At 41.5% G+C, this 14,747-nt stretch overlaps 1 protein-coding gene across 1 annotated transcript in view; it reads left to right on the top strand.

Annotated features, from left to right (window-relative positions):
- The window catches only part of SORCS3 (sortilin related VPS10 domain containing receptor 3), a 616,841-nt gene that overhangs the window by 497,747 nt on the left and 104,347 nt on the right, over nt 1-14,747 (top strand). The window contains exons 9-11 of the mRNA XM_033183483.1: nt 1,512-1,691; nt 11,134-11,280; nt 12,864-12,966. Coding sequence (XP_033039374.1) covers nt 1,512-1,691; nt 11,134-11,280; nt 12,864-12,966 — 430 coding nt within the window. The remainder of the gene's footprint in view (nt 1-1,511; nt 1,692-11,133; nt 11,281-12,863; nt 12,967-14,747) is intronic.

The raw sequence follows: 14,747 nt of genomic DNA, 5'->3' as shown, positions 1-14,747 counted from the left end.
ACAAAAAGTAGCCGGGCGAGGTGGCGGGCGCCTGTAGTCCCAGCTACTCCGGAGGCTGAGGCAGGAGAATGGCGTAAACCTGGGAGACAGAGCTTGCAGTGAGCTGGGATCCGGCCACTGCACTCCAGTCCGGGCGACAGAGCGAGACTCTGCCTCAAAAAAAAAAAAAAAAAAAATTATTTTGCATTGTAAACTACTAGATTTGATTTTAGAAATGATCCAGACAGAGCAAGACCCTGTGTGTAAAATTTTTTAAATTAAAAAAATTAAAATGATCCAGTCCAGGATTAAAACTAAATGATGTCAGGGACCAGGAAGTTAACATCAGTATGTAAGTGGCAGACCATAAGAACATATGGATATAGAGGGCTTAGACCCTAACTCGGGGTCCTGACTCCATCTGAAAGACCACAGACTCTGGTTTTCAGTACAGAATATGGCCAAGCTAAACATTTGTGATTCATATTTGCTTCATGAATCATCAGTTTGAAATCTCTAATCTAGAAGTTATGTATCCAATGACTGGAAACCATCCATTAGGTTAGAGTCAGACCACAGAGGTTCAAAACCTTGTTCTGCCATTCGATAGCCATATAATCCGAAATAGATTAGTAAGCTTCTGTGTGCCTGAGTTTGCTCCTCAGTAAAATGGAAATAATCATACCACCCCCCTCACAAAATTATTTTCATTTTTAATAGAAAAAGTACATTTAGATGGCTTAGAATAGTGCCCAAAGAGATGTTTTTCTTGGTAGCCCAACCTCTTCACTAGGTGAGAAAACTGAAGTTCAGAGAGACTGACACATTCAGCATCATGCAGCTTACTTATAGCAGTGCTTATATTTTGACCCAGAACATTAAATTCCAGGTTGAGTATCCTTTTCTCTATATCAGTGATCTTCAATATAGTTTTATTGGCAGCAGAACCCCTCTTACCTTTTACTCCTAAAATATTACACAGAACTCCAGTGTATACAGCAGATGCAAGTGGTTCTGCTCTGATTGAAATAGGATTGCAGGTCTAGAGCTCCACTCATGGGTTATACCTCCATGCCGCATTTCTTGCAATCCTCATGACTCTGAAGATTCTAAAGAAAAGTGTGTAAACCACCATACTACAGAATTTAAAAACATGAATGAATATCTAATGACAAGATAGGCTGTGTCTTCATTGCATGCATGAGCTTCCTGGAGCAAGGGTGTCTGTCTCTGTTGGCAGTAACTCTTAAATTTCAGGTATAACAATAAAAAATGAAAGTAGATGAATCCTTGGAAGCCATGGGAAATGATATCAACCAAAGCCCCTAACACCCATTTTGCTGTCACTTAGCAAGGAACAGAAATCATGAAGCTCATAATTTATAGCCTTGGTTCAACATGGAATTGTTTAACATTGCCTATAACTCAAGCTTTTTCTCAGCAGTTTCATAAGTCATAGTAATTGCTTGGCATCCCAGTGGGCAGAGAGATACAGAGATCTGCTGCCTTACAAGCCTTCCATCTTCTTTCAGGACATGCACATCATCAGTACAGATGAGAACCAAGTATTTGCAGCAGTCCAAGAATGGAACCAGAACGACACGTACAACCTCTACATCTCAGACACGCGTGGGATTTACTTCACTCTGGCCATGGAGAACATCAAGAGCAGCAGAGGTCTAATGGGGAACATCATTATTGAATTGTATGAGGTATGTAGCCAAAATTGTCCTTCCCTTGGACCTATCTTTTTCATGAATTTTAATGGTATAAACACAAGCGCTGTAGTTCTGGGTTCAGATTCCAGCTGTACCACTTAGCAATTGTATGATTTTGGGCAAGGGACTTAACTTCTATATGCCTCAATTCTAGTAAAATAGAGATGAAATATTTACCTAAGGAGATTATTATGAGATGAGAGATGGCGGATGTAATGCATCTAGTGTAGTGACTGATTCAACAAAGTTAGTATTCCTGTATGTATAAACAGTTGATTACTAGACAGAAATTAATGTACTTGGCATAGGTGATTTTTTTAAATAGCTTTGTAAACTCTGTGTTGCTTTTGTGGACCCTGAGTGGAGGGAATAGTGCTATTTATGTGCCTTAAATTACTTGGAAAGTCCTGTTTTATGAACAAATTTTATAGGAAAATAAAAGTGAATATCAGTGGTGGGAATGAGAGTTTTTCTAAGATGCCACCAGATGCCAACATCTGTGCAGGGTAAAAAGCTGGTCTTGACAGGAGTGTGTCACTTATATTGAGCTTGTTAAAAAGTGTGATAACTAGTTAAAGAATAATTAGGAAACCAAGTGACTCCATGTAGTAACTGTAGTGAGAAAGAGAGAAAAAAATAAACTACTTTCGGTGACCTAAAGGATGTGGTACCTTTTATAGTGGTACTATGTGACCTTTGACAGTCCTAGATCCAATGAAGGAACTTGACTGACCTCCTGGATATGAAGGACTGAGTTGAGCAATGAAGGCGTGTCTCATTATCCAGTATTCACAAGTAACCAGTGGCCACACCCATACAGACTGTGATGGTTGAGATCATTCATAGAGATAACGTTGTCTATTCTGGTTGGTGGCCTTGGAGCTGGGTGAGCTGTTCCCTTGTGGGTTTTCCTCTTGAGGAGTAGAAGTGGCTACATACATGGCCTTCTGCTTTACAGTGGTCTCCTCTGAGCAGTGCCTGTCAAAGTCCCAGCAGCCCTAAATTGGTATCTAAGTTGGCTATTCAGTTACTGAGTGATATGGTTTGGTTCTGTGTCCCTACCCAAATCCCATTTCAAATTGTAGTCCCCACGTGTTGAGGGAGGGACCTGGTGGGAGGTGATTGGATCATAGGGGTGGCTTTCACATGCTGTTCTCATGATAGTGAGTGAGTTCTCACAAAAGCTGATGGTTTTAAAGTGTGGAACTTCCTCACTCCCTCTCTCTCTCTTGCCACTATATAAGACATACCTTGCTTCCCCTTTGCCTTCCATTGTGGTTGTACGTTTCCTGAGACTGTCCCAGCCATGCAGAACTGTGAGTCAATTAAACTTCTTTTCTTCATAAATTACCCAGTCTCATAGTATATTTATAGTAGTGCGAGAACTGACTAATACACTGAGAGGGGTAGAAATATTTAAGATTGCAGCTGTTCTGTTAGGCAGAGAGATGATAACATAAAGGCATGGGACAAATGAATGTACATTTTAAAACAAGGAGTGAATGTCATTGGGCAGAAAACAAAATCAGTAGAAATACCCTGATTTCCTAGAGAGTAACTGACAAGTGCTGAAATAATTCCCTTAAACAACAAGGTCCCAGTTTGGGAAATGTTCCAGATTTTTTTATGGAGGTGTGGAGACTAGTAGAGATGACTAAGGGGAGTAAATACCTTTGGGAAGCTTACATTTCTATGCCTCTAATCATACCAGGAGGCAGAAATACACCTTTGTTATTGGACAATAAGTCACATCTTGTGGGAGGGTTTGGATTAATGTTCCCAGGACTGAGGCCATTCCAAGTTCCTGTTTGTACAAGTAAAGCCATAGAGATAAGACTATGATTCATGTCTCTGTGATCAGACCCCAATAGGGGAGGGTGGGCATTGCTGCAGATGACCTTGCAGTCAAGAAATTCTGGTGTCTCTGATCCTCTTGGTACAGTGGATGAGTTTGCCACTATGCTGCTCTTATTCTAAGAAGGGGTGCCTGAAACTCCTTGGTCATTTACAACAGTGCAACACTGTGATATGGAATGAAGCATGAATCAAAATGAAGAATGTGCCCAGATACATGCAATTTGTTTTCTTTCCACTGAAGTTGGTCTTGTGTTTTCAGTTATATTAAAGAAAAAAAAAATGCATGGTGTCATTGCATCTATAGAGAAGACATAACAGACAGGGCAACTCAAAAAAAAAAAAAAAAAAAACAGCTTTCTTGATCTTGTTTTCCATTCAATTTTAGCAGGATTGATTGCATCCCTGCTTTGTGTTCAGGCCCATGAGGAAGGCGGGAGAGTTATGACTCATTTTTACCTTCAGAGAGTTTGCAATCTAGTTTGTTGGGTTTTGAGGGGGTCAGTAAACAAAGTTCCTTATTTACCTGGGGTCAGTAAACAAAGTTCCTTATTTACCTGGCCAATGCTGGAACCGATTAAGACAGCAACAAAGGGCGAGACAAGTGGATATCAAACACAGCTTTATTGCTCTCAATAATTATGCACAAGGAAGTGGGATTGATAATACTGTACCCCAGAATTGAATTCATCCATTCAGTCCCAGGCAGCAATGATAAATCAAAGACTGTCTTATAGAAGACTGTTCCTATGACACTGCAGCATTGATGTACAAAGGATGTGATCTTTGCAGGCAGATCCCTAAAAGAAGGGCAGGGGTATGGGGATGAGCTGTGCACACGCAGTTCTTTTTCTCAGTGTTACCACTCTGACCATCAGGACTTTTGCTGTGGGGAGGAAATGGTGAAGAAGTGGGAGACATTCCAAGCATAGGAATGGAATAAGCCAAGGACTGAATGGATGGTGCTGATTTGTGAGAAAGTAAGCTAGACAGGCTAATTGTGTGGAATAGATGCTTGTCAGGGACAAGAATGAGGGCTGGATAAGTAGCTGAATTTCAGATTCTAGAAAACGTGTAATATCAAGTGAATAAATTGGAACCTGACATTATCTAGACCGTGACCATACTGAAGATTTTTAGAGGTTAATGCTGTTTTGCACCTGGAGATACATTCTGTTTTTTGGAGATAAAGCTCAATTTAATTGGTCTCTAGGGGTCATTAGAATTTAACCTTCTTTACTGGAAATTCTCACAGAAACTATGATTATTTACCATATGGCCAGTTAGCAAAGAGACTACAACTTTTCTGGACTCTGAGTACCCTTGAGTAATGCAACTGAGAAAACCAGTAAGTTTTCACATTCAATTCAGCTAAATTAGCGCGCTTTTATGGAGTGTATTTTGTTTGATGATATTAGGACTGGTACATGAGATTCATAATTACTGGAATGATACAAGTGACTCTATTAGGGTAATTATCACAGTCTAACTTGTATTAGAGGTTTGATTCCACCAGGTTGTGGAGTCACAAAAGGATAATTCTAACTTGAGGAATTTGGAGAGACTTATAGATGAGTTTGGCTTAATTATAGACAAATTGTTGGAAATAAGAAGAGAACCAGAGTCGAATGAGTAGGGATCCTATTTTATGAATGTTGAGTGACCTTGTAGAGCAGTGGGGATGAAGATTGTAAATATACTGGTAAAAAGCTTGACTGAAGATTCAAGCATTTATTATATGGGCTAGTAAGTATTTCTTTATATTTTTCCCCCTCATATTTGCATACCCAGAAACTATTTGCACATGTGATGTAGTCCTGTGTGCCAGGTTAATTTGTAACTTTATATTGGAATAGGACATTACACCTGTTTCCCCTCGACTCAAAGGTTCAGAGATGTCTTTAGGTAATTTTCAGGTAACAGGTGGCTTGGGCTGACCTTGACCACTTAAGCCACAGGTATATCACTCTATCTTCTGCGTGGACCTCTGGAGCCTCTTCTTGATAATGGCGAGGAGACAAAGAAAACAAGAACTTATTTGGGAATTCACCTTGCAAGCCTTGGCACTGAAAAATCCTTGAACCAATGGAGATCAACCCCACGGAACTCCCCCAAATCTAACAAGGCTGAGATAATTTCCATTTCAAATCTGTTGGAGTTGTCTCATCGTGTAGAGATATTCTCCTGCTTGTTCTTTCTCAAATTCCTGCTTCAAAGTACAATATTGTCATGACTATAATTACATAATTAGGGGAGAAAATAACACTTGAAGGCCAAATAAAAATCGATCTCTTCTTTGAGGTGATGTCAAGCCGACTCCTTCAAAACAAGGCTGGTATTGACAGTGAATGTAGCCTATTGTGTGTGCTTACCATTATTCTCATAACACTCTTTTCACGTAGAGCTCTATTGCACTGTCTTCACATCCCCAGCTATAAACTACGTTTCTTTTTAATTACTCTCCCCAATAAATCAAGAAACAAATATTCTTTCCAACACCCGCAGTTATACTGTGGCAACATTCTCTGAGGTGCCGGTGTGATACATTTTCTTCAGTGCTCTCCTGGATATTTTGCATCTAACTTAAAACTCCTTACAGTAATAACCACGGTATACCTGGCAATGCCCTAGACCAGCCCCGTCAAATAAATACATAAGGTGAGCTACATACACACTTCCACATTTTTGCTTCCCACATTTTAAAAAGTAAAAAACAACAGACAAAATTCATTGTAATAATATTTTTTATTTAGACAAAGTATCTAAAATGTCATTTCACTATATGTTCAATGTAAACAATTATTTAGTTATTTTATATTTTTTGCATATTAATTTTCATAATAAGTCTGCAAAATCCTGGATATATTTTACATGTCTCATGAATCTCGATTTATATGCTAGATTTTCACCAGAAATAGTTGATCGGTATTTAACATTTCATGAATTTACAGTAAGAAAAGAAGATTTACGTACCCAAGTTATTCTCAACAAACTTAAAAGTTTGCCAGTAACTGAATTGGATATCAGTTCTTCAAATTCTATTGGTTAAAATGAAATAAAATTAAAAATTAGTTTCTTCGTCCCCCTAGCTACATTTCAAGTAGCCATATGTGGCCAGTAGCTACTGTTTTGGATTGCACAATCATAAACAACTTACATGTTTTTTTCTTATTTATCTGTCACAATATCACATTCTTCATTGTGCCTATGAGATTACAGAGATGCGGAGAATTTAGTGGCTTGGCTCCGATCACACAGCTAGTGGTGCTGCATTTCAAGAAATCCGTCTGCTTGACAAACCACTCAGGCTTTTCTCATTATTCAGTTTTTTTTTTTTTTTTGCATTTTTTATGGTGGTATAATTTATGTTTAGTAAAATTTACCCTTTTAGTATACAGTTCTGTGAGTTTTGATTTGTGCATTCTGCTGTGTAAATGTGTGCACAAATCACAATCAAGACATAGAACAGTTCCATTACCCCAAATATCCCCTTATTGCCCTTTTGTAGTCCACCCTTCTCTACCCCAAAGTCACTGACAAACACACACCTGACTTCTCTTTGTCTTTATTTTTGCCTTTTCTAGAGGGTGAGTAAATGGAATTATACAGTAGGTAACCTTTTCAGTCTGACTTTTTTCTGCTTAGAATAATGCATTTGAGATTCACCCACGTTGTGGAATACATCAGTTCCTCCTGTTTCTAAGCAGCATTCTGTTGTGTGGATGTTACAGAGGTTGTTTTTCAATCACCAGCTGAAGACCATTTAGGTTACTTTTTAAAATTTTGCGTGATTATGAATAAAATTTCTATAAACATTCTCATGACCATAAATTTTTATTTCTCATGGGTAAATACTTAGGAGTAGGATTGCTGAGTTGAATGTAAGTATATGTTTATAAGAAGCCACCAAATTTTTCCAAAAGTGGCCGTGGGATTTTGCATTTCCACCAACAAGGTACAAGAGTAGCAGTTGCTTCACATCTTCACCAACACTTGCTTCGTTTGAGAGGGAGAGAGAAAGGGGCAGGGGGAGAGAGAGAGAGAGAGAGAGAGAGAGAGAGTGTGTGTGTGTGTGTGTGTATAGCTGTTCCGATGGGGATTTAGTGGTAACTCATCGCGGGTGTGATTTGCTTTTCTTCAGTGACTAAATAACTGGACCCAGTATACCTGGATGGATAAAATGAAACTTCCAGGCCGGGCGCGGTGGCTCACGCCTGTAATCCCAGCACTTTGGGAGGCCCAGGTGGGTGAATCACGAGGTCAGGAGTTCGAGACCAGCCTGGCTAACATGGTGAAACCCCTTCTCTACTAAAAATACAAAAAAATTACTGGGTGTAGTGATGGTCACCTGTAATCCCAGCTGCTCAGTAGACTGAGGAAGGAGGATCGCCTGAACCCAGGAGGCAGAGGTTGCAGTGAGCTGAGATAACCCCACTGCACTGTAGTCCAGGTGACAGAGTGGAACACCATCTGAAAGAAAAAAAAAAAAAAAGCAACTTCCCACCCAGTCTCAGTACTCTGGTCTCTTTGACCATCTTATTGATGTTTCCTTGCCTTTCCTCTCCCTAGAGGCTGTTGTCTTCTCTCTGCTTTATCATGACTTTCAGTTACCCTTATTGGGCCAGAAGGACAGCTGCTTACAGACTCCACAGGGACTTTTTTCCCTGAACCAACCTTCCTCAGCCCCTCACCACAGGTGGGACTCTAGGGACAGCCCAAGGCAGATCAGGGTAATTGCTTTTTTCAGCAAAGCCCTGGCTTCTTTGTCCTGAGGTCTCTAGGAGGTGACCAACAGATGACCATGCCACCTGGACTCAGCATTCCGCCAAGGGGCCTGCTGTCAGTTTCCCTCTGTACTCAAATTGATTCCCAGAGGGAAAGTGGGCCACACATGCTGGACACCTTGTATTGTCCTCTTCTGTGGGCACCATCACAAGCTGGTACCCCTCTCCCTGGACTGCTGAAATAATCAGCAATAGCCAAACATCTGATTTCAAACAACAGTGGGAGGAAGTATGTTTAAAGTTAATTCACTGCTATGTACCTCCTTGGATGAAAACAAGTAAAAATGCATGTCTCATTCTCCAATTCCTTTACATTGCATTTAGTGAGGGTAAGTAGTCTTTCATAATACTTTTGTCTTAGAAGTGTATGTGTACATACAAGTGTATACATTCACGCATATATGGGTATGAGTCCACTGGGTTGCAACATAAATGTATTTCTTACTTGGATTGCAGTCAAAAAGTGAAAACTGTTGGCTTAGGACACACAAAAGCCGAGTACCCTTCAAACTTGCAGTCCATTTATACAAGACCTGAAGCCAAAAAGCGATTCAGTAATAATGTAAGGGCTTTGAACTATCCAAACACAAGTGGGAAATGTTCCATTTCTTTCAGGCAGGAAGGAGATTGCTGCAGCATTATGTACAACTGCAGGAGAAACACCTTCAGAGCTGCAAGTGGGTTCCCTGGGAGTCTGTCCTTGCTACATCTTTTTAGTCCCCATTCTGCTGGTTTTGTTCTCAGAATATGTGGGGCACACAGAAAATACCTGTCCAAGTGGTGGTGTACTCAGTGGGAAAACATGGTAATGGTAATGGTAATGGTAATGATTGTTTAATTTGTTAACCTGCTCACCTGGAAGATCACAAGAGGTTGCTGAGTGGCTGGAATTCTTTCTGTGATGCATTGAACTGGGGACATCAGAGGGGGCCACAGTAGCTCCCCGGGAAAAACTGAACCAGGGCCAAGGTGTCTGAGTCTGATCCAAATATTTTCATCGAGGAAGTGGATAGCAAGGCCCTGGGTATATGTGGAAGAGGGTAACTGGTTTAGGGGAGTGAGTTCTCTGGAATTATTAGCTGGTGGTCTAGCAGAAAAGGCATCAGCTCTGTGGCTAAACAGAACACTGAAAGGCCTCCATCAGATAGAAGGTTCTAGAGAATTTCAGATTCCATTCTCTGTGAGGAATGATTAGTATTCAGGTTTAGGAGATGCACCTTTGCAGTTGGTTTTAAAGACTGAGGTGATCTGAGGTGCTCATAGCTCCTGAATAAGCATTTGAGATGCCGTCCTTCCTGAAATGGTCCTGACTTGAAGCCGTTAGGGCAGGGAGGGGGTCTCTAGCGAGGGCATGGCTCAGGCATCATGCCCCTCCCCTACCTTGGTTTCTCTGCTTACCTACCCACTGTTCCAGGTAGGAATCTAATCAATTCTATTGTTGACCCTTTGTCAAATTCCCCTGGTGGTGTCCTTCCAGATAATTCTATTCTCCTCCTGACATTCTCTGTCCACTTGTTTGTTTATTCTTATTTGGTCCAACATTCTCTTTCAAGGCCAATCAGGTTACTTAAAAAAAGAAAATAAGACTTTTTATTTCATCAATTAAATTATGTCACTTGAAAAAAACCAAAAAACAAAAAGCCTCACTTCTGTGAAACTCTTGGCCTTTTCTCCCACTGCCATTCTCTCCGAAGTGAGTAAACCTCAGTTAACCATGATACTGGAAGAATGGGGGATAAATACAATTAAAAGTTTAAAATATCTAAGTATCACCCACAAAACCTGCCATTGAACCTATTGTTTATATATATTTAAACTAATTGAATTGTCTTTGGCAATATGCTATTTGCTATTTGCCTTTGAAACATGCTATAACTTCTATGGAAAAAGAGTTAAGGGTATCTTTCTTTGATGCCATTCTAAATATCTGCTTTCCGTTGTCATTCTAAATATCCGTTGTCAATCTAAATACCTGCTTTCCTTGCCCAGCATGTCAAATATAAGGAATAAAAGTTGGAGTAGAATTTGTCCTTACCCTAGAACCCTTCTGGGTGATAAATCTCCTTTAATCCTCTGGCTGCTTGTTTTGTGGTGATGCTCTTTTCCCATCAAAATATCAAAGGCTTGCAAATCTCAAAACATGGGAACACTGGTGAGTGCTTTACATGGTCTCAGGGATCCTTTGCCAGCCAACTGGGAGAAAGAAGAGGAAGAGGGCTTATTCCACCAATTTTGAAGCGACCATTGGCTGAGTCCCACAGAGGATGTGGGATTTATCCAAAGTCACACAGTGAGCTAGTGGCATGGAAAGAGACAGATGCCAGGCCTCCAAGCTGGATCGTCTGCCCCAGGATATCTTCCTTACTACCAATCACAGTGCCTCAGCTTCCACTGTTAGGGAATACCCATCTTCAGGCCTCTCCTGAGCAGAAACACATTATTTGCTAGAAGGGGCAACTCCTTTAGTTCTTGTCAGCCACTACCACCTCAGAGGGAATGTTAATAGTTCATTAAAGATAAAGTCCTATGGAACAAAGTACAGAGACGAGCAAAGTGGGAAAAAGCAGATGGGTAAGCATAGAAAGGGACATCTAGGGGGGTGACAAAAGATTCAGAGATGAACTTTTTAAACATTTTTCAGAGACCACATGGCATTCAACGTTTCCTATCATGTTCCTTCTTTTCCTGCTTGGAACCCCAACATGCTGTGGGAGGTTCTGGGCCTTCTCTAAGGACTTCTCCAAGACCACAGGCATGTTGGCCCAGCATCGTTCTCCATCTCTCACCTTTTTTCCTAGGTAGCAGGTATCAAAGGGATATTTCTGGCAAACAAGAAGGTGGACGACCAGGTGAAGACATACATCACTTACAACAAAGGCAGGGATTGGCGCCTGCTGCAAGCTCCAGATGTGGACCTGAGAGGAAGCCCGGTGCACTGCCTGCTGGTCAGTCACTCAGCCTCATGGGAAGTTCACAGGGCAGGCTGGCCACCTGGGGAAGCTGTGTCAAGGGCTTTCTTTCATCAGAGGGTCTTAGGAACTCAGGTGGTGCAGTGCAGTAATTTTCTAAAACTTGCAGGGCATTGGTCTATGGACTCAGACTGCAGCACCAGTTGAATTATGCCGGCATTTACTGAGGATCTACTATGTGCTCCATCTCATAGTAAGGCAAAGAAACATATAAGAGAAGGAGCCTGTGCCCAAGGGTCCCAGGCACAGATCAGTAGTAGTAATACATCTATTAACTGACACTGACATGATGCATTGTGTTTTGGTAAATTCTTGCTAGATGTTGAGGCAAGCAAAAGTTGCTTTGAGGTTCTGGTGGAGGGGAGGGCTTAGGCTGGAATGTCAATATTGGACAGTTAATCTATCAACATTTCCAGGATTCCTATTGTATGGAATATTGGAATAGGCACCATGGAAGACATGATGTGTGAGATAGTTTCTCTGGCTCCAGGTGCTTCTGCTCTGTGTGAGGAGGCAAGACGGTTCGTTAACAATAAAATCCACAACTCTCAGCGCCCTCTGAATAAGGACCTCTGTAAGAAACAATTCTAAGGTCCCAGAAATGGTTAGTTTCTTCTGAGCAAAAAGTTACCTCTTGCCACTTATTCGAAAAGATTTATTAACCACTTATCATATTCTAGACCCTATGTTAAAAATTGGGACTACAGTGGTAAATACGGCAAATGGCGCCCTTTCCCTTTGTAATTTGCAGCCTTATTCCATATAATTTTTGCTTCGGGTACTAGGAGGGTCAGAGATAAATGCCTGCTTACCTCTAGGAATTGGTCACAGCATATTTTTTCCCTCAAACCTTACCCATGGATTCATCTTATTTTAATCTGATTTTCTCTTTCTATTTCTTCATCTTATTTGTATTTATTGTACAGAATATGTCTCCGTAAATCCCAAAGCCCTTTTAAGAACACTCCAATGGGAATAGATGAATAAATAAGTGAATAAATAGAGAACACAGACTTATATAGGTTTTAGATGATGGCTTCAAATATTTTAAGTAAAATTATAAATGGGAACAAAATACATAAAACAGAGACGGAGACAATCTGGCTGAAGAAGATGGAGGGCCTGGCCTAGTTCACATAGCTTCCCCTCTTCACTCCTCCTGGAGGGCCCTTAGAGCTCCAAGAAGCAGAATTGATGGTCAAGATCAGAAATGCGAGAACGTTAGTGTCATCCTGGTAGAAGGAATGGTTAAGTAGGCTTCATAAAGCCAGCCGTGAACTGGACCTTGGATAGGTTAGGTGAGGAAGAGAGGGAAAGGCATAAGATTCAAGTTAGGGGGCAGAGGCAGGAGGGCGTTTATGGAAGGTACTCAGTGGAGCTTCTAATCTGAGCATACCAGCTGTCTCAGGTGTGGATGTCTTCTGCCCAAAACTATGTGACTCACCATCCAATGCCTTGCTATTTCTGGGAGCTGAACATAGGGAAGTCCATCTCTAGTGGGGCAGGGGTACAGGTGTCTGGAATTTCCTAGAATGAAACTATTTCCTTCTCCATTTTAGCCCTTCTGTTCCTTACATCTGCACCTGCAGCTCTCTGAAAATCCATATTCCTCAGGAAGAATCTCTAGCAAGGAGACAGCCCCAGGACTTGTGGTGGCTACAGGTAAGGAAAACGTTCCCTGGGCTTCTTCCGTACTGAGAGTATCTAGAATAAACGTGTCACCTATTTTTGGATCTTGGACTCATTTGAGCATCATATGAAAGCTATGGGCACTCTCCCCAGCAAATATGCAGGATTCCCCAAAACCCATCCAAGAACCTAAGATGCAAAGAGCTCCAGGCATTTGTAATTCCTAAGTTCGTGCATCTTCCCCGGGGACACAGAGCAGTCCCCTGTGCTTAGCAAGAGGCCAGAGTTTCTCTCAAAGTAAACTGACCAATCAGAATGGTTATTTATAATAGGAATCCACACTTTAAGAAAACGTGATAGATGAACTTCCTAGCTCACCAAATATAAGTTGGGGTAGTTTTCTCTTTACACAGATGATTCTTTACAGAGGGTTCCATCCCAGAGCTGTTTTTAATCAGGAGGTCTCTAGTGCATGTAAAGGCTTGTTTACACATGATTAACCACTTGGCTGAGAGCCTGAGGGCAAAGGGCAGAAAAACTTAAGGTTGTATTGTTGGAATCACCGTCCACTGAGCATCAGTCGGAAATGAAGATAAAGCAACTCCAAGATGAAAGCTGAAGTCTCCGTGGAGTGTGCTCTGATTAGCATGCGCTGCATTTCCATACACCTTTTCAGGAATACATTGATGGCATAAAGCAAGGCAGCCTGCTGATCTTAGAAGTTAGAGCTCTGGTGTTGGTCAGCTTATTTTTCTAATGAAAGCAGATAAATTCACAATGACTTCTGGAGCTGGTACATTCTGTTTTCTCTCATCAATCCAAAGCTCTGGTCCCTGGACTTCCTACTCTCTAGGCATGGCTTCCTTCTCCAAGCCTCCAACTGTGTGAGCTTTTACATACCACCAGTGACCAACCACCCTCATCGGACTGACAGCTGGCATAGCCTTCTAGCATTGCAGTCAACTCCTGTCGACCCCAGATGGTTGGGAGCAACTATGCTTAATACCACTGGCTTCAGGGAGCCCAGGCTGGGGAGAGATGAGGGCAGGCTCTGTTGCTGTTCCCCTGGCTGGAGGATTGATCCTCAAACTCTGCAATCCATGTGGATTGGTCTTCCCAACTCAAGGGCTGCTGGACCCTATGCCTCTCCTCAAGACCTACAGGAGGCCCAGGGCTGAAATGGAAGCTACATCAAAAAGTAGGGATGAATAATGAAAGTTAGTATTATCTGAATGTTTAGTGTATAGCCAGGTATTATTCTTTGTGGCTTGACCACTCTGAACTTCAGTGTTTTCATTGGCAAAGTGGACATACTAGTACCAGAATAATATAATTGCAGGATATAATTAAGCAACGAATTTAAAATGCTTAGAACAATGACCAGGCGCAGTGGCTTATGCCTGTAATTCCAGCACTTTAGGAGGCCGAGGCAGGAGGATCACTTGAGGTCAGGAGTTCGAGACTAGCCTGGCCAACATGGTGAAACCCTGTCTCTACTAAAAATACAAAAATTAGCCAGGCGTGGTGGCGCGTGCCTGTAGTCCCAGCTACTAGGGAGGCTGAGGCAGGAGAATCGCTTGAACCCAGGGGGCGGAGGTTGCAGTGAGCCAAGATGGTGCCATTGCACTCCAGTCTGGGTGACACAGTGAGACTTTGGCTCAATAAATAAGAAATAAATAAGTACAATGCTTAGAACAGTGCCTGGGACATATTGAATACTTAGTACATGTCACTTATCATCATCATTAATATTATAGAAGTTAAAACTCTTCTTCTTACATCAGAAGAATATAATGTGCTCATCTCCTTCAACA

Source organism: Trachypithecus francoisi, unplaced genomic scaffold (genome assembly GCF_009764315.1).
Source record: "Trachypithecus francoisi isolate TF-2019V2 unplaced genomic scaffold, Tfra_2.0 Contig01579, whole genome shotgun sequence".
Taxonomy (NCBI): domain Eukaryota; kingdom Metazoa; phylum Chordata; class Mammalia; order Primates; family Cercopithecidae; genus Trachypithecus; species Trachypithecus francoisi.
This window is presented reverse-complemented; position numbering and strand designations above follow the sequence as displayed.